General features: G+C 45.4%; 1 protein-coding gene across 12 annotated transcripts in view; it reads left to right on the top strand.

Moving 5' to 3' along the window:
* Window positions 1-23,312, top strand: part of LOC127446823 (plakophilin-4-like) — a 266,393-nt gene that overhangs the window by 69,524 nt on the left and 173,557 nt on the right. For 7 of the 12 annotated variants that reach the window (XM_051708078.1, XM_051708076.1, XM_051708077.1 and 4 more), the window contains one exon: window positions 13,264-13,356. The exons of the other annotated variants lie outside the window; for them this stretch is intronic. In XM_051708078.1, coding sequence (XP_051564038.1) covers window positions 13,264-13,356 — 93 coding nt within the window. The remainder of the gene's footprint in view (window positions 1-13,263; window positions 13,357-23,312) is intronic. 12 annotated transcript variants of the gene reach the window in all.

Here is a 23,312-nt window from a genome sequence, read left to right as displayed (position 1 = left end):
CCACCAATTCACTATCTCAAAAAATTAGAATACATCATAAGACCAATAAAAAAAAACATTTTTAGTGAATTGTTGGCCTTCTGGAAAGTATGTTCATTTACTGTATATGTACTCAATACTTGGTAGGGGCTCCTTTTGCTTTAATTACTGCCTCAATTCGGCGTGGCATGGAGGTGATCAGTTTGTGGCACTGCTGAGGTGGTATGGAAGCCCAGGTTTCTTTGACAGTGGCCTTCAGCTCATCTGCATTTTTTGGTCTCTTGTTTCTCATTTTCCTCTTGACAATACCCCATAGATTCTCTATGGGGTTCAGGTCTGGTGAGTTTGCTGGCCAGTCAAGCACACCAACACCATGGTCATTTAATCAACTTTTGGTAGTGTGGGCAGGTGCCAAATCCTGCTGGAAAATGAAATCAGCATCTTTAAAAAGCTGGTCAGCAGAAGGAAGCATGAAGTGCTCCAAAAGTTCTTGGTAAACGGGTGCAGTGACTTTGGTTTTCAAAAAACACAATGGACCAACACCAGCAGATGACATTGCACCCCAAATCATCACAGACTGTGGAAACTTAACACTGGACTTCAAGCAACTTGGGCTATGAGCTTCTCCACCCTTCCTCCAGACTCTAGGACCTTGGTTTCCAAATGAAATACAAAACTTGCTCTCATCTGAAAAGAGGACTTTGGACCACTGGGCAACAGTCCAGTTCTTCTTCTCCTTAGCCCAGGTAAGACGCCTCTGACGTTGTCTGTGGTTCAGGAGTGGCTTAACAAGAGGAATACGACAACTGTAGCCAAATTCCTTGACACGTCTGTGTGTGGTGGCTCTTGATGCCTTGACCCCAGCCTCAGTCCATTCCTTGTGAAGTTCACCCAAATTCTTGAATCGATTTTGCTTGACAATCCTCATAAGGCTGTGGTTCTCTCGGTTGGTTGTGCATCTTTTTCTTCCACACTTTTCCCTTCCACTCAACTTTCTGTTAACATGCTTGGATATAGCACTCTGTGAACAGCCAGCTTCTTTGGCAATGAATGTTTGTGGCTTACCCTCCTTGTGAAGGGTGTCAATGATTGTCTTCTGGACAACTGTCAGATTAGCAGTCTTCCCCATGATTGTGTAGCCTAGTGAACCAAACTGAGAGACCATTTTGAAGGCTCAGGAAACCTTTGCAGGTGTTTTGAGTTGATTAGCTGATTGGCATGTCACCATATTCAAATTTTTTGAGATAGTGAATTGGTGGGTTTTTGTTAAATGTGAGCCAAAATCATCACAATTAAAAGAACCAAAGACTTAAACTACTTCAGTCTGTGTGCACTGAATTTATTTAATACACGAGTTTCACAATTTGAGTTGAATTACTGAAATAAATGAACTTTTCCACAACATTCTAATTTATTGAGATGCACCTGTATATCAACAATTAAAAAAAAGAACAGATTGAACCCATACTCGAGTATTCAGCTGATTTTTCTCGATTTACTTGAACAGTCAAAATGACCAAAATGCTAAATGCTTAAATCCCAAGACTGATTCCCAGTAAATCACTTGCATATGTAACCACATTTCGTGCTATTTGACTAAAAATGTCTGTGATTAACCTAAACCTCTCTCTTTGCTGAAAGAGAGTTTCTTTCATATGTAAGCAAAATGGACATCTAACTAAAATGTACCCGTATGAATCGTAATCAAATTAAAATAGAATAGAATCGAGAGCTTGTAAATCCGAATCCAAATGAATCAGGAAATATGTATCAATACCCAGTCCTACAAAATGAACACCCCAACTCAGTTCATGAAAAGGCGTGAAGTAAGAGTTACTTACTGTTTCAACACTAGTGATTGTAGTTTGTGTGAACCCTGCTGCATTTATTGTCATTTTGGTGTGTGTGTGTGTGTGTGTGTGTGTGTGTGTGTGTGTGTGTGTGTGTGTGTGTGTATGTGTGTGCATACACATTAGCATGTTTGTGTTTTGCTTTTCTTCTTTTTTTGCATGTTGTGTCTGATGTAAGCTGGAACATTTGGAGCTGGGATCTGTTCCAAAGCCTCTGGGTGTGTCGAACACAGAGTCAAATGTTTTAAGCTGTGTCTCCTACACTGCTACTTTCCTTCATTCAGTCCTGCAGAAAGTCAAACGTTTGCAAAAACTTGTTAATGCCCCATATCATATATACAGCACACGGTCCAGACACATTAACCCTCATTCTCACCCGCGTGTCATTTCCAGGCCGTCCCGTGGCTCTCAAAGGGGCTATTGGGAATTTCTGGAGGATTTTAAGGAAACTATGATCATGAGTGGCCAGTATCTGTTGTTTGAGCTTCTGTTGGAGTTTTCAGGGTTTGTGGATCAAACAAGTTAATGACGGCCTTTGGGGTAATTACTCTGAATTGCCTTTAAGCTTTGTGCTTGTGGTTGTGCTGTAGTAAGGCTGTTCTCTGGATGTATTGTGTTCTTTTCTTCTGAAACTTGAAATTATAATTCTCCTTAGCGTTGACTTTATACATTTATTGAAGTTGAAAAATGGCATCGACTTCACTTGCTTAGTGAGGGCAGCCGACCGCAAATATAACTTATATTACAGCAGAGTCGATATGCTATTTGAGAGAGGCAGTTAAGCATGGTGGGCCTGTGGGGACGCTTTCTCTGAAGGTTTCTGTGAAGGACTTTAAAATGCTTTGCATTCTGGTTGCTCTTGTAGACAGTCACAACATCAAATTGAGGGCTCAGAAATGTTAATATCATCAAAAATGTGCGAATGAATTTAGTACTACACAAGACTGGAAATGTTGTAAGTGTGGGAAGAATTTCGGTAACATTTGTAGGTTTTATCAGCCTTATCAATGGCGAATTTACAGAAGAGTTGAGCAACAGTTTCTAACACAGTGCTGGAGTTACAGTGGCCCCAAAAAGTCAGGACACCTGTTGTTATACAGTGGCAAGAAAAAGTATGTGAACCCTTTGAAATTACCTGCATTTATGTATAAATTTGTCTTAAAGTCTGGTTTGATCTTCATTTTAGTTACAATAATTAACAAACTTAATCTGTTTTAACAAATAACACACACATTAATGTTTTGTTCTTTTACATATTGAATACATAATTCAAACATTCACAATGTAGGCTGGAAAAAAGTATGTGAACCCTTAGGCTAATTAGAGTCAGGAGTTGGCAAATCTGGCATAAAATTAATGAAACGATATTGGAAGTGTGGATTAGAGCTACTTTGACTTATAAAAATCACTCAAGCATTTTGAATTTGCTATTCACAAGAAGCATCTGCTGACATGGACCAAGCCTCGCAAAAAAAAAAAAAAAAAAGAACAAAAAAAAGAAAAGAGATCTCAGAAGACCTATGATCAAGAAATGTTGCTTTGCATAAAGCTGGAAACGGTTACAAAGTTATCTCGAAAAGCTTAGATATTCATCTGTCCAAAGTTAGACAAACAGTCTATAAATAGAGACGATTTAGTACTGTGGCTACTCTCCTAAGAAGTGACCATCCAGCCAAATGACTCAAAATGGCACACCGCAGAATGCTCAATGAGGGGGGAAAAAAAAAACTTGAGTACAGCTGAAGACTTGAAGGAATCATTGGAACTGATTAGCATCTCTGTTCATGAGTCTACTGTACGTAAAACATTAAACAGGCATGGTGTCCATGGCAAGGAAGCTGCTGCTTTCCAGCAAATACATTGCTGCATGCCTGAAGTTTGCCAAAAGACTACCTTGACACTCCACAACGCTACTGGGAAAATGCTTTGTGGACTGATGAAACTAATTCTGAATTGTTTGGGAAGAACACGCAGCACTACGTATGGCATAAAAAGGGCACTGCATACCAACCTGAACACATCATCCCAACGGTGAAGTACGGTGGAGGAAGCATCATGATTTGGGGCTGCTTTGCTGCTTCAGGGCCTGGACCGCTTGCCACCATCATTGGAAAAATTAATTCCCAAGTTTATCAAGATATCCTACAGGATAATGTCAGGGTGGCTGTGTGCCAGCTGAAGTCAGTAGAAGTTGGGTGATGCAGCAGGTCAATGACCCTTAACATAAAAGTAAATCCACTACAGAATGGCTTCAAAAAAGTAAATCCAACTTTTGGAGTGGCCCAGTCAGAGTCCAGACTTTAACCCAATAGAGATGCTGTGGAATGACCTCAAGAGAGCCATTCACACCAGGCATCCTAAGAATATGGCTGAGCTGAAGCAGTTCTGTAAGGAAGAATGGACAAAAATTCCTTCTGAATGTTGTGCAGGTCTAATCCGTACCTACAGGAAACTGGTTGAGGTTATTGCTGCCAGAGGAGGATCGACCAGTTATTAAATCCAAGGGTTCACTTGTTTATGTTTAGCAGGATGTGTTCAATAAAGACATGAAACTGTTTGTGTGTTGTTAGCTTAAGCACATTGCGTTTATCTATACTTATGACTTTGGTCATAGAGATGAGATCACATTTTATGACCAATTAATGCAGAAAACCAGCTAATTCCAAAGGGTTCACTTACTTTTTATTGCCACTGTATATATTTCAAACTTAAAAAACTTATTTATGTGAAACATCTTATATAAAAAGAGTGTTTGTTCTATCTTTCTTTAAAATAAATTACATTTGCTTTTAGGGTTGGGAACCTGTGCTTATTCAGAACTGGTTCCATTTTAAAAAAAACACCAGGTCTGAATGATTTTTTATGACTTTCAGTTCTGTTAACAGATTATAGAATGAATGACTCTTATGAGTCAGGTCTTTTGAATCTACAGCATGACCAGTGTAGCCTGATTCCCAAATGAATGTCTCTTGTGAAAGTATATGTGAAAAATATGACATTATGTCATCATTTGGTAACAGGCTGCTGAGGGCAGTAAGTCCTATAAGAATTTCATTTCTTATTTACAAATACTTCTTCCTCAAAACTACTAATCGTAATTACCTGCCCTTGTGTGTGTGTGTGTGTGTGTGTGTGTGTGTGTGTGTGTTGTAAATGATGCAGGTCAGATAAAAGTTTAACCCCTGTGCTTTTGTGTGTAAATGTGACTAGAGCAGTGGTTCTCAACCAGGGGGTCGGGACCCACCAGGGGGCCTCAAGATCTCTTAAAATTATTTAAATATGATAGATTATTATAATTTTAATATAATTATTAGAACTAAACTTAATGAAAATGATAAAAATGTAATAACTCCCTTCAACAGCTTGCTTTTTATGAAGAATATACAGTTCTAGACATTTCTGAAATCACAAGTTTTAAGGAAATATCTTATAATATAAATATCTAATATGGGAGCCTTCTAATATTTTCTCTGACAGTGGGGGGCCTTGGAGTCAAAAAGGTTGAGAATCACTGGACTAAAGTGACATTAGGCCTGTTCACTATTATTTATGCACTTCAAATTCCATTCACATTTTACTGTCCAAAAGGTAATTTTCAGCAAATATAGAAATAAATCAATGGCACATTTTTGTGTCATTTTCCAGGGTTACTGCATTATGTGAGCACTCAAAATGAACTATGACCATCTCACTGAGCCGCATCGCGGACTGCACTCTGAGCAGCTCTTGAAGAGTGCATGAAGATTAAAAGCTTCTGAAACTCTGTGCCAAAATCCCTTGTAAATATAAAGGTGCAGTCACACTACACTTTACACAACATTCACTCCCATTTCAACACATCCGAACATGGGAAACACAAGCTCATGAAAAGCTCAGTGCATCCCATTGTGGACAAAAGTTCATGTTTGGTGAAATGTGACCTAATTTGGATGACAAGAAGACTTGTAACCAATAGAAGATGAAAATGTAAAATGCAAAGCGCTCCAGTTTCACATTGTGGTATATTATATTATATTATATTATATTATATTATATTATATTATATTATATTATTATAATTCAGGTTGGCTGGGTTCCAGTATTTGGAAATATTTTAAGATTTAAAATATTATTTTTCATGTCATTTTTACAATTACAATATTTTTATTGTATATTGAATACACTCACTGAGCACTTTATTAGGAACACCTGTACACCTATTTATTCATGTGATTATCTAATCAGCCAATCGTGTGGCAGCAGTTCCCCAGTCGCTGCCAGTGCTCACGACCACGGAGGTCGTTCCCCAGTCACTACCAGTGCTCACGACCACGGAGGTCGTTCCCCAGTCGCTGCCTGTGCTTTCAATCATGGAGGTCAGTTCCCAGTTGCTGCCAGCTCTCGTCGAGCATCCCACAGCTCTGCTTTCCATGGCTTCTCCCCTCGAGCCTCCCACGGCTCCGCCTTCCATGGCTTCACCCCTCGAGCCTCTCACGGCTCCATCTTCCACGGCTCCGCCTTTCCTGGCTCTGCCCCTCGAGCCTTCCGTGGCTCCGCCTTTCCTGGCTCCACCCCTTGAGCCTTCCGTGGCTCCGCCTTCCTTGCCTCCGCCCTTCGAGCCTCTCACGGCTCCACCTTCCATGGCTCCGCCCCTCGAGCCTCTCACAGCTCCACCTTCCACGGCCCCAACCCTCCAGCCTCTCACAGCTCCGCCCCCCAAGGCTCTGCCCCTTGAGCTTTCCACGGCTCTGCCTTTCCTGGCTCGGCCTCCCATGGCCCCGCCCCTCGAGCCTTCCATGGCTCCACCATTCCTGGCTCCACCTCCCATGGCTCCTCCCGTCGAACCAGTACACAGTAATCAGTCCAACCAGGCAAACAAATCCAAAACATGAGACACAGAGAATAAACAGGAAACGGGCAGCAAGGTAATACACACAATATACAGATCAGGCAGGTAAATAATGCTCAGTAATTTTCGGTGATAAGACAAGACTTCACAAAGTTAGAGTGTGAGTCCAGGACTTTATAGTAATCTTAATTCTGAATGAGTGATGGCTAGCAGGTGTGTGGAGAGTTCAGAATTTGGGTGAGGGTTCCCTTTGCTGGTGCAGTGGGGGAATGGCCGAAGCAGATGTAACAGTACCCCCCCCCCCCCCCCAGGGCCCCAGGTAATCGTCACTTTCCATGGTCAACCTCCAGGTCTAGGACAAGGGCAGATAGGATAACTAGCGTGGAATTCCGTGATGAGGTTAGGGTCCAGGATGTCGTTGGCTGCCACCCAAGAGCACTCCTCCGGTCCATATCCCTCCCAGTCAACCAGGTAGAACATTTTTTGGCCCCGATGTTGGGAGACCAGAAGGGATCGGACGCTTTAGGCGATCTGGCCATCAAGCTCAAGTGAGGTGTAGGAACCGGATCGTCCGTCGGAGGTTGACCAGAGCCGCCCACAGTTTTCAGGAAGGATACATGGAATGAGGGAGATATGTGGTAGTTAGTAGGAAGTTTATATGTGACATGGTTAATATGTTTGATGATCTTAAATGGTGCTCATACCTGGGACTGAGTGTCTTGCAGGGTAGATGGAGCTGGAGATCGCAGGAGGACAGCCAGACTCTTTGCCCTGGACGAAGCAAAGGGAAGGGACGATGACGCCGGTCAGCCTGAATCTTTTGTTGACAAATGGCCCGTTGCATGGGCAGCATCCCAGACTTGATTGCTTCTCCAAAGCCAGTTATCGACAGCAGGGAGGTCGGTGGGTTCTCCAGACCACAGAAAGAACAGAGGTTGAAACCCCAGCACACATTCGAAGTGGGTCATGCCAGTGGATGGTTTGTGAAGTGAGTTTTGTGCGTATTCAGCCCAGGGCAGAAACTGGCTCTAATCAGATTGGTTTTGATGGCAGTATGTACGTAAAAAGCGGCTGATTTCCTGATTGAGACATTCAACTTGACCGTTGGATTGAGGATGATAACCAGACGTGAGACTCACACTGATGTTCAGTCCCTCGCATAATGCCTTCCAGACGTGGGAGATGAATTGAGGGCCCAGTCGGATACGATGTCCTCAGGCAAGCCAAAGAGACGAAACACATGATTGAACAAGGCTTCAGTGGTTTCCAGGGCAGACGGAAGCTTGCTGAGAGGAATGAGACTACAGGCTTTAGAAAAACAGCAGATGAGAACCAAGATGGTAGTATTACCTTGAGATGGTGGGAGGTCAGTTAGGAAGTCGACTGCAAGATGTGACCATGGTCGGTGAGGAATGGGTAGTGGTTGAAGTAGACCCGCAGGTAGTTGTTTTGAGGACTTCATCTGAGCACATGTGGCGCAGTTGCGGATGAAAGTAAATACCTCTGCGGTTAACTTGGGCCACCAGAAACTATTCCAAACCAATTGAGTAGTGTGATTCTCTCCTGGGTGTTCTGAGCTTAGAGAAGTGTGAACCCATTGAATGACACGGGACCGAAGGGCAGATGGCACATAGGTGCGATTATCAGGACGCTGAAGGGGAGATGGTTCAGTACGTTGAGCCTCTGCTATCTCTTCCATGATGTTCCAGCGAACAGGAGCTACGATGACAGATGGGTGTAGAATGGAAGTAGGTGTTTCAGAGTGAACAGAATCGGAGTATATACGGGACAGAGCATCTGCTTTGACATTCTTGGAGCCTGGCCGATAAGAAACAGAGAATTGAAATCTGGAGAAGAACAATGCCCATCTGGCTTGATGTGGATTGAGTTGTTTGGCGCCCTGGATGTATTTGAGATTTTTATGATCGGTTAGAACCACAAACTTGGCTCCCTCTAGCCAGTGTCTCCATTCCTCGAAAGCCACCTTCATGGCCAGTAACTCCCTGATACCCACACTGTAGTTGCGTTCAGCGGCTGACAGTTTCCTGGAAAAGAATGCACAAGGGAACAGTTTAGCAGGTGAACTATGACGCTGAGAGAGAACGGCTCCCACACCTGTCTCTGACGCATCAACCTCAACCACAAAGGAAAGAGAAGGATCGGGATGCTTGAGTATGGGAGCACTGGTGAAGCATGCTTTGAGGTCCACAAATGCCTTATCAGCTGCAGGAGTCCATTTCAGAAAACGTGGATTTCCCCAGGGTAAAGAGGTGAGAAGATCGACTACCAGACTGAAGTTGCGGATGAACCGTCTGAAGAAGTTTGCAAATCCTAGGAAACGTTGTAATTCTTTCACAGACATTGGAGTAGGCCATTCCACCACCGTTTGTGTCTTTGCAGAATCCATACAAGCGACCTCCTCACTCAGTATGTATCCTAAGAAGGAAATAGTGGGGACATGGAACACACATTTTTCTGCTTTCACGAACAACTGATTCTCTGCCAGACGTTGTATTACCATGTGTACATGTTCTCTGTGTGCTTCTAGAGAAGGGGAATAAATGAGAATATTGTCAGTGTAGACTACAGCAAATTTGTTGATGATGTCTTTGAATATCTCATTCATGAATGCTTGGAATACAGAAGGTGAGTTCGAAAGCCCGAAGGGCATGACCTGATATTCATAGCGTCCCATGTTGGTTACAAACGCTGTCTTCCACTTATCTCCCTCACGGATGTGAATCAAGTTATAGGCACTGCGCAAGTCCAGCTTGGTGAATACTTTGGCCTCTCTCATCTGTTCAAGAGCTGCGGGTACCAATGGCAATGGATAAGTGAATTTTACTGTGATGTCATTGAGCTTACGGTAATCGATGCACAGGCATAGACTGCCATCCCTCTTTTCAACGAAGAAAAAGCCTGCAGCAGCAGGAGAGGTAGAAGGGCAGATGAAGCCTAGGCACAGAGCCTCCTCCACATACTCCTCCATGGCCTTGGTTTCTGGAAGAGACAAAAGATATACATGGCTTTTGGGAGGATATGTACCTGGGAGAAGATCAATGGCACAATCTTGAGGGTGATGTGGATGTAATTCAGTGGCTTTCGTTTTGCTGAACACATAACTCAGATCTCAATACTCGTCAGGAACATTGGCTGGGAGGTCTTCATGCTCTCTGTGCAGTTTGTAGAGAGACAGCATACAGGGCGAGGAGTTTTCAGATATGTGGCATAACAAGAAGGACTCCAATCTTCCTCCCTCCAAGATATTATGGGGTTATGAGTGACCAGCCAGGGAAATCCAAGGATGAGAGAATCTTTAGAAGAGTTAGTGACAAATATCTGATGTGTTTCGTGGTGTAGAGCTCCTACTTGTAATGACACAGTTTTCGTTATATTCTGAACGGCGCCATACTCTAATGGGTGTCCATCTAGCGCTGTGATACACAAAGGGGGAATACAAGGTACAGTATCAATCATATGTGAGAATGTTGTTTGTAGACTACAGCTCATCATTCAACACCATAGTGCCCTCAAAGCTTGATGAGAAACTCCGGGCTCTGGGCTTAAACAGCTCACTGTGCAGCTGGTTCCTGGACTTCCTGTCAAGCAGACGCCAGGTGGTTAGAATGGGCAGCAACATCTCCTCATCACTGACCCTCAACACTGGAGCCCCGCAGGGCTGTGTTCTCAGCCCACTCCTGTATTCCCTGTACACACATGACTGTGTGGCAACACACAGCTCCAATGCCATCAAGTTTGCTGATGATACGATGGTGGTAGGTCTGATCACTGACAATGATGAAACAGCCTACAGAGAGGAGGTGCACACTCTGACATACTGGTGTCAGGAGCACAACCTCCCTCAATGTCAGTAAGACAAAGGAGCTTGTGGTGGACTTCAGGAGAAGAGATAGAGAACACAGTCCCATCACCATCAATGGAGCACCAGTGGAGAGAGTCAGCAGCTTCAAGTTCCTGGGTGTCCACATCACTGAGGAACTCACATGGTCCATCCACACTGAAGCCGTTGTGAAGAAGGCTCATCAGTGCCTCTTCTTCCTGAGACAGCTGAGGAAGTTTGGAATTAACCACCACATCCTCACACGGTTCTACACCAGCACTGTAGAGAGCATCCTGACTGGCTGCATCTCCGCCTGGTACGGCAATGGCACCGCCCAACAACCGCAAAGCCCTGCAAAGGGTGGTGCGAACTGCCAGACACATCATCGGAGGTGAGCTTCCCTCCATCCAGGACATATATACCAGGCAGTGTGTGAAAAAAGCTCAGAGGATCATCAGAGACTCCAGCCACCCGGGCCATGGGCTGTTCTCACTGCTACCATCAGGCAGGCGATATTGCAGCATCAGGACCTGCACCAGCCGACTTCATGACAGCTTCTTCCCCCAAGCAATCAGACTTTTGAACTCTTGATCTCCCACGATCAAAATACATCAGCACTACACTTTATTACTCTTATATCTCACACCAGACTGTCATAAATTATATTATTATTATATTATATTCTCTCTTAATAACACACTGGCAACTTACTATTAACCGACAGCCTGAATGTCAATACAGTACAATACAACATACTGTACATTTTATATATACTATATATACTTTTTTATTGTATAATATGTATTCTATATTGTGTGTATTGTATACTGTACATTGTATGTTATTATTTGTATATTGTGTTATGTGTAATTATGTGTATATTAGATTTTAAATTGTGTTGTGTTAATCTGATGTTTATTGTAAATTGGTATGTCTCATCACTGTCACGATTACTATGTTGCTCGGAACTGCACCCAAGAATTTCACACACTATTGCACTTGTGTATATGGTTGTGTGACATTAAAAGTGATTTGATTTGATTTGATTTTATCTATCTATCTATCTATCTATATACATCCTTAAACGTAACTTTCAAACTTTAAGCTTTTAAAAATATTGGCCAACATAATGTTTGTCTTGACAAACTTTTTTATCTAGTTTTTCTTTTTCTTTTTTTTTCTGTTTTTAATATTATTTTATTGTCCTCTATAACAGATTGTAACAATTTAGTAACTGTATTTTATCACAACAGGTGCAGGTCCGAGACTGTGCATCGAACTATTGATATCACTACTATAATATTTACAACATTAGCTTTCTGCTTGTTTTAGAAAATTCGGTCACAAACTCATCCATGTCCAGTTCATGTGTTATTGATTTTTCATGAGCTAAAAGTACAAGATTTTTTTTCCCCTCGTGAAGCATTGTGCAGCAAAACGGTGTAAAAATTGGAGTGGAGTGGAGAATGAGCTCTCATATGAAGCAGTAGAAACGCCCATGACAGTTTATGAAGACCTGGAAATGCATCTTTGTATTCCTGCAAGAGTTTGCAAACAGCTGATCAGTCAGCATCAGTTGGAAGCTTTTTGGTCAGCATTGGTCTGGCAACAAGAATTTCACTATGCAGCTCACTTTTTGCAACCCCTGCAAGACTACAGAAAGACTCAAGCAGCTGAATGTCAAGAAATGTGTTGGATTTTGGCATCAGACATGAGAGGGCTTGCATCAGCTCTAAATTCTTTGTGGAAAACCTGTTTTCCATCTCTGATACAGCTGTATCAACAATGTTTAACATCTGTCACCTTAGAGCTTCAGTGGAACATTCAGAGCCTGACTGCCCTTCTTGACCTATAGGTGATAAAATTACAGAGTCAGCGTAGAAGGGATTAATTGTCCTGAGACGTTTTTGTGAGGGCTCATCAGTAGACATGCCAGTGCAGTACTGTTGCAATTGACTGTCATTCTCTCTGAGATTTCTCAGTGCACTAAGAGATACCTGCAGTACTTCAGCTGCACTGCACAAATCAACATGGTGAGACTGTAGGATGGCATTGTTTGGTTTCAAAATGGCAAGAAGATTAATCAAAAATTTGCCAACTTAAAAAAAATGGCGTCTCTTCAGCTGAGAGAGACGCCCAGATGCTTCTTTTGCAAGGTCAACCGAAGCATTGTCATCATCAGAAACCTTGGAAAGAATGTCAAGAATGATTTTCTCGTTCTCCACAACACATTTAGTAACTTCAAAATGACTTGTCCAGCGGATTTCTAACAACCCCTTGAGATATGGGCAACTGTACCTCTGACAGACAAAATGATGCCTGAAAAAAGAGTACAGGGAGCCTGACAAGTCAAATATTCTTTTGGCACAAGGTTCACTTTGAATTGCATGTATGTTGGAGAGGTGAAGCTGGTGGTTATAGCAGTGGATGTAGGGGATATGCCTGCCCAACCTTTTTTGCAATAAAGCCTGAACACCGCCTCGCACCCCACTCATCACTGAAGCTCCATCATAACACTAGCTCAGTATATTGTCAGAACTGAATCCTGTATGAGACAAGTGTCTTAATATTTTGGTGGTGATGTAATCTGCATCAAGCTGCTGTAGTTCTAAAAAGCCAGTGAGATATTCCTCTAGCACACCATTGCACACAAAGCGGATTACAACAGACAAATTTTCAATGTTGCACCGGTCCCTTGTGCCATCACTTTTTAAACAAAATGCAGCTGAATCAGCAGTGTCATATTTCTGTTTTATTTTTTTCAGAACCATGGATGCCAAAATTTCAATCACTTCATTCTGGATGGTTTTGGAAGTGTACTTTGCATTTTCTGGGATACTTGACGTATTGTCAGCAAGGTATTTATCTTTTTCCAACGTGTATTTAAACAGCTTGGCAAAAAGCCCCGCAGCTATGCAATCTTCCTCATTGTCAAATGTTTCCCGATCTCCACGTAGTGGAAGCTCATTGACTGCTAAAAATTTCACAACACTGCCACGCTTTTTATGTAATATCGATTTGTTGGGGGCTGAGTAAACATGCTACGGTCTCCCCTGACACCTGTCGGCGGCGAAATTCTGCCCAAGTGGTTGAGGCTTGTAAATGAGCCTGGCTACAAGCATGTTTTTGAAGACCGTGGTCGCATTCTAATGCTGCTTTCCAGTTTCTAAAACCCGTTGAAACGAAAGTATCCTTCTCAGAGAAAGCAACACCAAATAATCAACATGGAAAACAAAAGCATGCGTGACTGATACCAAGAGGCCGAAAAACATCTCTCCCTGCCTCCGAGAAGAGTTCGGGGGTATGATTTCAGAGCCGGCTGGTGAGGATTTGCCTTGTTTAAATCATTTGGGACAGAATTGCTGCATTTTTGTGTAGGTGTAATTGTGTTTTTGACACCATCCGAAGATGCCGTTGAACTTGACCCAACAATTTCTCCGACCTCGTTGCCGCAAATGGAAAAGGTGGTAGCTGCGTCCTGGTGAGCAAAAGTGCTTTTCTTTTGTCCTTTCGGAATAAGAAATCTGTGCATGTTGTGCTTTGTTTAATGTAGAAGTGTTTAATCTTATGTTTACTGACTGTTAAAAGGACAGTATCGTTATTAATATTGCTTTGTCATTCAGCACATTTGTTAACGGCAAAGGTAGCGAGGTGAATTAGGCTAAGGCTATTGTTTCGACAGCCTACACTTACAAAAAAAAAAAAAAAGAAAGAAAAGAAAGAAAAAGAAAATCTGAAGCCGAATTGAACATCGCACCAAATTTGTGATTGGTTGTTATGGGGGGTGGGGCCAGGGTGGGCCAAGCTCCTGATTGGGTGGGCCAGGCCCACCTTGGCCCACCCATGGAGCCGGGCCTGACCGCAGTTAGATCAAATAACTGTGATCGACAGGCCTAATGATTGACAGGTCAGTATGCAGTATGCACACTGCTGCAAGGGTCTGTTGTTGCAAGACGCAATTTTATGATGTGATAGTATGTCTCAATACTAGCACACTATTTTGCAACACCCTCAAATGTGTGCACTTTTTTCATAACAAAAAAATTGTTTATACTTAAAGGACATGGTATAAGTAGGCAAATCCAGACGCAGCAACACAAATAGCACACTCGGGGTTCTTCCTGTAGTTTTCAGCCAAAGTATAAGCCAGAGGGTTTTAATGAAATGTTTTAATTGTATAATTTAACTATATTATTATCATTATTGACAATAATAATAATAATAAGATATTACAAATGACAATAAGATTTCAATTGACTGAGTAATATGATATCCTATTACAACTGTGATCTTTTGAGCAACATTTCATTTTGACTTAAAAAGACCTCAACTGTCTGGATCAGTGTTAAAATTGTTGTGACAAAAGTTTGTATTTTTAAAGTCTTGTGTGGGCAGCAAACTGCAGGGGTTTATTCGTGGAATGGATGGAAATGGATTGATGTTGATTTAGTATGTACGTTTACTGAACTGAGAGTGTTTGGCTGTGAAGAGGGAGTGGATAATGTTTATGTAGAGACGTGCTATCAACAGAAGCATGAAACACCTTAACATCTCCAGTGTACATAACTCAAGCATGGAGTAATATTCTGTGATTCTTATCAAGAATTTGTCCATTTTTGGAATAGCATACTACCGTTCGGCTCATATGTCTTCAGAATATATTATGTATTCTGTGCGTAATATGTACATTTTTAAGTGGAGTAATGTGTGTGTGTGTGTGCGTGTGTGGTATATTGTCTCTCTTGTGTCTTGAGCCTTGAGTTGAACATGTTAAGATTGTTAACTCAATCTCAGCTCAGAGTCACTCACACACACATTCTTCAGTATTGATAGATAGTTCCCTATCTGTCACACACTCGACGTTGTGTTGATGACACTAGGGGTTGCCCTTGGGAGCCCCAAACACCTCTGATCTTTGAGAAAAGCGTTTTGAAAAGCGAAAAGTACAGAGTAACTCTTTTCTTGGGTTGGAGTTAGACTCTATGATGGTGCGCCTCATGAGCGAGCACGCGCAGTCGGTGCTGAACTGCCTGAAGTCGTTCAGGTGGAGAATGGCAGTCCCACTGAAGCAATTTTAGAGGCTCATGGCATATGGTGTCCTCTGCGGCAGTCACGCCACTCGCGTTGATGCATATGAGACCGCTTCAGCACTGGCTTCAGATTCGAGTCCCGAGATGGGCATGGCGCTGCGGCACACATCACATGGTCATCACGCTGATCTGCCGCCGCTTGTTCAGCCCTTGCATTTCTGCGGTGTGTGCAAGTGTCCAGGCGCGTTGTGGTTACGACAGATGCCGCCTCTGAAGTCCTCCTCTGAAGTCAGCAGCGACTCAAGTCGTTGCGAGCCACTCACATCCCGGGCAGACGCGCTATCGTGGTAGGCGCGCTACCCCAGGTGGTCCAGCTGATTTGGAGTTGATTCGGTCAAGTGCAGGTAGACCTATTCGCTTCCCGGGAATCCACCCACTGCCCGCTCTGGTACGCCCTGACCGAGGCTCCCCTTGGCACAGATGCGCTGGCACATAGCTGGCCCCGGGGGCTGTGCAAGTATGCATTCCCCCCAGTGAGCCTACTTGCACAGACCCTGTGCAAGGTCAGGGAGGACAAGGAGCAGGTCATCCTAGTAGCACTCTACTGGCCCACCCAGACTTGGTTCTCAGAAATCACAATCCTCGCAACAGCCCCTCCCTGGTGAGTTCCCCTGAGGAGGGATCTCCTCTCTCAGGGACGGAGCACCATCTGGCACCTGCGACCAGACCTTTGGAATCTCCATGTCTGGCCCTTGGACAGGACGCGGAAGACTTAAGTGGCCTACCGCCCGCAGTGGTAGACACGATCACTCAGGCTAGGGCTCCCTCTACAAGGTGCCTGTATGCCTTGAAGTGGCGTCTGTTCGCTAAGTGGTGTTCTTCCTGACGCGAAGACCCCAGAGATGCGCAGTTGGGTCGGTGCTTTCCTTCCTGAAGGAGAGGCTGGAGGGGCGGCTGTCCCCCTCCAACTTAAAGGTGTATGTGGCTCCTATTGTGGCGCACCATGATGCAGTTGATGGTAGGTCTCTCGGGAAGCATGACCTGATCATCAGGTTCCTTAGAGGTGCAAGGTGGCTGAATCCTCCCAGACCACACCTCATTCTCTCATGGGATCTCTCCGTGGTCCTGCGGGGCCTCCGGGGAGCCCTGTTTGAGCCCCTGGAGTCAGTTGAGCTAAAGGCGGTTTCTTTGAAGTCTTCCCTCCTGATTGCGCTCACGTCCATCAAGAGGGTAGGGGAACTGCAGCCATTCTCTGTCAGCGACATGTGTCTGGAGTTCAGTCCAGAATATTCTCACGTGGTCCTGAGACCCCGACTGGGCTATGTGCCCAAGGTTCCCACGAACCTGTTTCAGGATCAGATGGTGAACCTGCAAGCGCTGCCCCAGGAGGAGGCAGACCCAGCCTTGTCATTGCTGTGTCCGGTGCGTGCTTTGCGCATCTATTTGGGTCGCACGCAGAGCTTTAGACTCTCTGAGTAGCACTTTGTCTGCTTTGGAGGACAGCGGAAAGGGAGCACTGTCTCCAAACAGATGGTCACCCACTGGATCATTGATACCATCGCTTTGGCATATAACACCCAGGGCGTGCCACCCCCCTTGGGGCTATGAGCACACTCTACCAGGAGTGTGGCGGCCTCCTGGGCCCTGACCAATGGCGCCTCTTTAGCAGACATCTGTAGAGTAGCGGGCTGGGCAACACCCAATACCTAAGTTTGCGGGACAACTAGCTGGGTGTACCACTTACGTACAGTGCCTTTACCCTCCTGGAGGGGGAGACCTGCACTTTTTACCCCCCAGTCGTGTTCACAAGGTCGTGGACCCTTGATGTTCTTCTTCCTTAGCCCTGTGGCAGGCGAGTTCGTGGAGAAATTAGATGCCGGCCCAGTACATGTGCTAATAGGCCCTGTACTGGGATTGGTGCTCCACATGTGCTGGTTGTCTGTATGTAACTCCGTGTGATGTATTTTCCACAAGATGGTTTCCCTGTTGGTAAACCCACGTCTTCCTTGGGTAGAGTTTCGCCGTGTTTGTAGAGCTCCATCCCCTCTGGGTAGGACCAACCACGGGGACTTCTCCACATGCGACACTGCCGACAAGACTTGGTAAGACCATGTGACGTATTTCCACACAATTGCCTCCCCTTCGGGCAGGATGTGGTCTCCGTAGTGTCTTCACCTTTGGAATGGACACCCCCCCGTGTGGACATTTATGACCCCCAGCTGAACGATTTCCATTCTTTTTGGGGGAGAAAAATAGAAGAGAAGAGGCCACAGCTGGGGCGGCCTGTCCCCATTTTGGGCAGCCGACATGTCCCTGCGGTGCGGGGGACCATACAATGCTCGTAAGAGCATTGGGGGAGGTTATGTGATGGCCAGGTGCGCTGGCTACAAGGCACGCAATGGTTTGCCGTCTCGCACCGCCAGTCCACATAACACAGTTCAGCTAGTTGTGGCGTTTCATATAGGGACCCCTAGTGTCACTACATCAACACAACATCGAGTGAGTGACAGATAGGTAACGTCCTGGTTACTTTTGTAACCTCCGTTCCCTGATGGAGGGAACAAGACATTGTGTCCCTCCTGCCACAACACTGAACTACCCGCTGAAATGGCTGGGACCCTGTCTCGGCTCCTCTGCACAAAACCTGAATGAGTGGTTGCGAGCCAGCTCCTTTTATACCTCTCAATAACATTTAGCATGTTAATTTGGGTATGACAAATCGATAGGATATTGGTATTGGTGGACTAGATCTGCTACATTGCTGCTGTTAGAACATACACAAACATACTGAGTTAAGCATGTGGACATGCTGCTGCACAATTAGACAAAACACAAGACATGCTGCATTGAGCAGAAAAGCAGGGAAGATGCACAAATGCATAAGACATAAACATGAAACATAACCCCCAACCAATTAGATCTATCACCAAGACTTTTGTACTGCTGCTGCTCCGAAGAGTCATGTGCACAGAGTGTATGCTTGTTAGGTGTGCCTTGGCCACTGGCTAATGGCATAACACTAATTAACTAAATTTCAATGTGGGTGTTGGACTGCTTGGCCGAATGGCTTAAATGGCTAGTGACCTAACTCATAATGTGTACCTGGACCTGAAAAGCCCAGAGATTATTTAACTAGTGACTTAGCCTATCTATGTGCTGATTTATTCAAACTAATGGCCTAAGATAGCGATGTGTGCCAGGCCAGATTTGGCCAGATTTTATCTTACAGTGCAAACTGATAGAAGAAAAAGCCCCTGCAACCACTGAAACATTATCAGAGAAAAAACAGCTTATCTCCAAAACTGAGTAATTTAAAGGGGTCAAGAAATGGACAATCAAATTGTCCTTGATATGTAGACATATAAAAGGTAACTGTACTATAAAAACATACTGTAAATTTCAGAACTCAAAACTTCCATCCCTGTCTAAAAAGAGCATTTATAGTTGCCACCCTGCTGAAACATCTCGTTTTGAAAATCTGTGTTAATGACGTCACGACACATTGCTCATATGTATTTACACATCCCACAACATGCGTCATCGCAGCCTTGGCCCCACCCACTGGTGCTCAGTTCAAGTCAAGAGAGCAGGCCTTGTGTGGCTAACTATTCCTGAAGACCAAAGGGGACCCATCTGGACTATTTATAAATATTTTGTATATAAACATGAACTACACAGACTCTTTGACCACAGCCATGCATCCCGTCGCTTTTAAAAGACGCAGTGTCAATTTACAACTCTGAAAGGGAGAAGCAATTCTCTTTCATTCAGCTGCTTGTTGTTTTGAGCACAAACGCATCAACGCTCTTTCTGTATTTTTAATTGTTGGTGTATGAAAGCATAGAATGTCTTTGACGATGGATGTTCGACCGTTTCGGTGTGTTTCTGCCGATGTGCATATGTGTGTAATTTCACCTTTCTTTGGACTATGTATGCACGTTTTTTTCGGCTCATTTACGATTCAAGCTTTGCAAAGGAAATGCTATTGAACAACAGGGCAGTTAAAAACACTTCAAAAACGTAAGTAAACTGTTTCATTCATGAATATTTCAAATGTCATGACTGCTCGATACTTTATGGTGCTGTGTGTTAACAGTTGTGCTTGAAATGTACAGTTTAATAAATTTGGATGCAATGTGTTGGATGTGTGTTATGTTTAAACCCTGCAATTTTGTTTTATAATGTCGAGGTTCATTCTCTACCGATTGAGTTTGCTGAATTTGAGGGGCTGTATGATATTAGCCATTCATAACAGTGGGCGTTTACTTCGAAGTTTTAAGGAGGCGCTTAGGCCAAAACCAAGCGTTTCAGACAGAAAGCCAAAAACAGGGTGTAAAATGATCATATATTACTAAATTGTGACTATTTTGGTGCAAAAAATCTTTTATAACATTATCATTGGACCTCAGGGAAGATAATAAAATTATTTAAAAAAAGCACTTTATGACCCCTTTAAATGTTAGACAAATGGTGTGTCCAGACTAGGGATGCACCGATACCACTTTTTCTCTTCCAAACCGATTCCGATATCAGAAATCTCAGTATCGGCCGATACCAATCCCGATCCGATACCATTGTTGTTTTTTTGCATAATCAGTTTAGAATATCTTTCCATTATTGTGTGGAACTAATTGGGAGTACTCTTTAATATGTAAAGAAACACAAACCGTCATGGTTACTTGTGTAACCTCCGTTCCCTGATGGAGGGAACGAGACATTGTGTCGATGTAGTGACACTAGGGGTCACTCATGGGAGCCCGAGACACCTGTGGTCTTTGATAAAAGGCCAATGAAAATTGGCGAGTGGTATTTGCATGCCACTCCCCGGACGTATGGGTATAAAAGGAGCTGGTATGCAACCACTCATTTAGGTTTTATGCTGAGGAGGCCGATATAAGGTCCGGCCATTTCAGCGGGTAGTTCAGCATTGTGGCAGGAGGGACACAACGTCTCGTTCCCTCCATCAGGGAACGGAGGTTACACGAGTAACCATGTCATTCCCTATCTGTCACTCACTCAACGTTGTGTCGATGTAGTGACACTAGGGGTCCCTATACGAAACGCCACAATTGGCTGAACTGTGTTACGTGAACTGGCGGTGTGTGGTGGGCAGACTACTGTGTGCCTCATAGCCAGCACACCAGGTCGACACGTAACCTCCTTAGTGTCGAACGGCCCTTTTTGGGGACAAGTCGACTACCCAAGAGATAGAGACAGGCTTAACCCAGTCGTGGCCTCTTTTCCCCTTCTCTTTTTTCCACTCCCTAAAAAAGAAAGGGGAATATCCGACTGGGCCGCCAGGTCTAGTCGGGGGTGTCCCTCCCAAGGGGAAAACACAGCAGAGACCACACCTCGCCCAAAGAGAGGGGGGGATATTTAAGTGGAAGGATACATCACATGGTCTTTCCAACCATGTGGAGAGTCTTCAAGGTAGATCCTGCCCAATGGGGGAGGAGTTACTACAAACATGGAGACTGGGGCAGAGGGGCTCTGCCCAAGGAAGATGCAGTTTGCCAACAGAGAATTAGTGGAAGACATATATTGCATGGGGTTAGCCTTACAGGGAACTGCCACATGCGGAGCATCTACCCCAGAACAGGACTCTTAGTTAGCACGTGTACTGGGCCGGCAGCGAATCTCTCTGAAAACTTGACTGCCACAGGGCTCAGAGGAAGTCATCCAGGGAACAAACTTGTTTCAGGGGCGGCTTTGTGCCACAGCTGGGCGCCAATCCTGCAAGAAAAAACCCGTGGACGGTAGTCATGGTAACGACCGTGCACACCGGGTATTTGACCCAGGGAGGAAGGAAGCCACTCTTTTGCTGAACTGTTGGGTACCACAGCCACTTGGGCATGCGGCGAAATTAAACAAAATGGCAACAAAAGATTTTCCGCCCGGCCCTCCACTGGGGGATGGAGTGGTCTTTTTACCAGCTCCAGGTGAGTGGGTTCCCTTGTCTCTGGGTCGCCCATCTCAGGGGCGCTTTGACGACCTCCGTGGGTTCTTAGGCGCCGGCTGTGAGACGGGTGGCATCTGCTTCCTGCGGTGGGCTCCACGCCGGGGCTGGGCCGAAGGGGCGGGCTGCAGCAGAGCCGGTGCAGTCACCGCAGGGGGACGCCCTTGCCGATGAGCAGACGGGGTGCGGGATCTTGAGCCGCGCCGGGGCAGGATGTGCCGGATTGCCTCCATTTGCTGCTTCACCGCCGAGAACTGCTGGGCAAAGTCCTCGACGGTGTTGCCAATAGGCCAGCCTGGGAAATGGGGGCAGCAAGGAAACGTGTCTTGTTGACCTCACCCATCTCGACCAGTTTGAGACAAAGGTGGCGCTCCTGGACCATTAGTGTGGCCATCGCCGCCTGAGAGCCCGCGCCATGACCTTCGTCGCTCGGAGAGTGAGGTTGGTCACCGAGCGCAGTTCCTGCATCAAATCTGGGGCGGAACTACCCTCGTGCAGTTCTTTCAACGCCTTGGCTTGGTGGACCCGCAGGAGAGCCATGGCGTGCAGGGCAGAGACGGCTTGTCCAGCAGCGCTGTAGGCTTTAGCCATCAGGAACGACGTGAGCCTACAGGGATAGATGGGATCTTAGGGCATCCGTGCCAGGTGGTGGCGCTCTGCGGGCTCAGGTGCACCACGAGCGCCTTATCCACTGGGGGAATCGCCGTATAGCCCCTGGCCGCCCCACCATCGAGGGTAGTGAGAGCGGGGGAACTGCAGAAAAAGGTGCCTCCCACGACTTCGTCAGCTCCTCGTGCACTTCCGGGAAGAATGGCACTGGAGCGGGGCGTGGCTGCCTTGAGCGGCGCCGCGAGCCCAGGAACCAATCATCAAGCCGCGAGGGTTCAGGGGAGAGTGGAGGGTTCCACTCTAACCCGACGCTCGCGGCCACCCGGGAAAGCATGTCTGTCATTTCGGAATCGGCCTGTGACTGGGCAATCGTCCCGGAAGGGGGAAGCCCAGCTGAGGCTTCTGCGTCCGACTGGACAAGCCCTCTCTCCGATGCTGCGCTCGAGAGCTCATCATCTTCCTGGGCTCCGAACAAGAAGCCGAACTCATCCAGAAGCCCGATTGGGGCAGATGATCGTGCTGGGGAATGGGAGGTCCGCGGGGGGATACCCGGCGGAGACGATCCCATTGGGGTCCCCAAATGGCCCCCAGTGCTAGCCGCGCTGGCCTCATACCTGTAGGTAGAAGGACCGAGGCGGGGAGCCGCTGGGGTGGCTTGCTTTCTTATGAAAGCAAGCCGCGACCGCAACATTGCCATAGTCATGTTCTCGCAATAAGAACATGAACCATCCACAAATGCTGCCTCCATGTGGGTCGCGCCCAGACACGAAAGACAGTGATCATGACCATCCGAAGTTGAGAGATAACGACTGCAACCAGGAATAACACACAATCGGAATGACATCTTTAAAAAGACGCGTCTTTAAAAAGACGTTCTGTGTGTGCCGCTCTTTTAGAGAAATATATACTCTTTTAGAGGAAAAAAGCTCTTTCAGATAATATACTCTCTTGTTTCCTGCCGAAGCGCCCAGGGGCGTTCTCTGCAGTGCACCAGTGCAGAGGAGGGAGAAGCCGCTGAAATGCGCCATCAGATCCAGCAGAGGTGAATGAACAGTAGAATTCAGCTCAATGAGCATGACCGTTCGGCTCCGAAGAGAAAATCTGAATGAGTGGTTGCATACCAGCTCCTTTTATACCCGTATGTCCGGGGGAGTGGCATGCAAATACCACTCGCCAATTTTCATTGGCCTTTTCTCAAAGACCAGAGGTGTTTGGGGCT

Source organism: Myxocyprinus asiaticus, chromosome 10 (assembly GCF_019703515.2).
Source record: "Myxocyprinus asiaticus isolate MX2 ecotype Aquarium Trade chromosome 10, UBuf_Myxa_2, whole genome shotgun sequence".
In the NCBI taxonomy this organism is placed as follows: domain Eukaryota; kingdom Metazoa; phylum Chordata; class Actinopteri; order Cypriniformes; family Catostomidae; genus Myxocyprinus; species Myxocyprinus asiaticus.
Note: the sequence above shows the minus strand (reverse complement) of the source record. Positions and strands in the feature narration are given on the sequence as shown.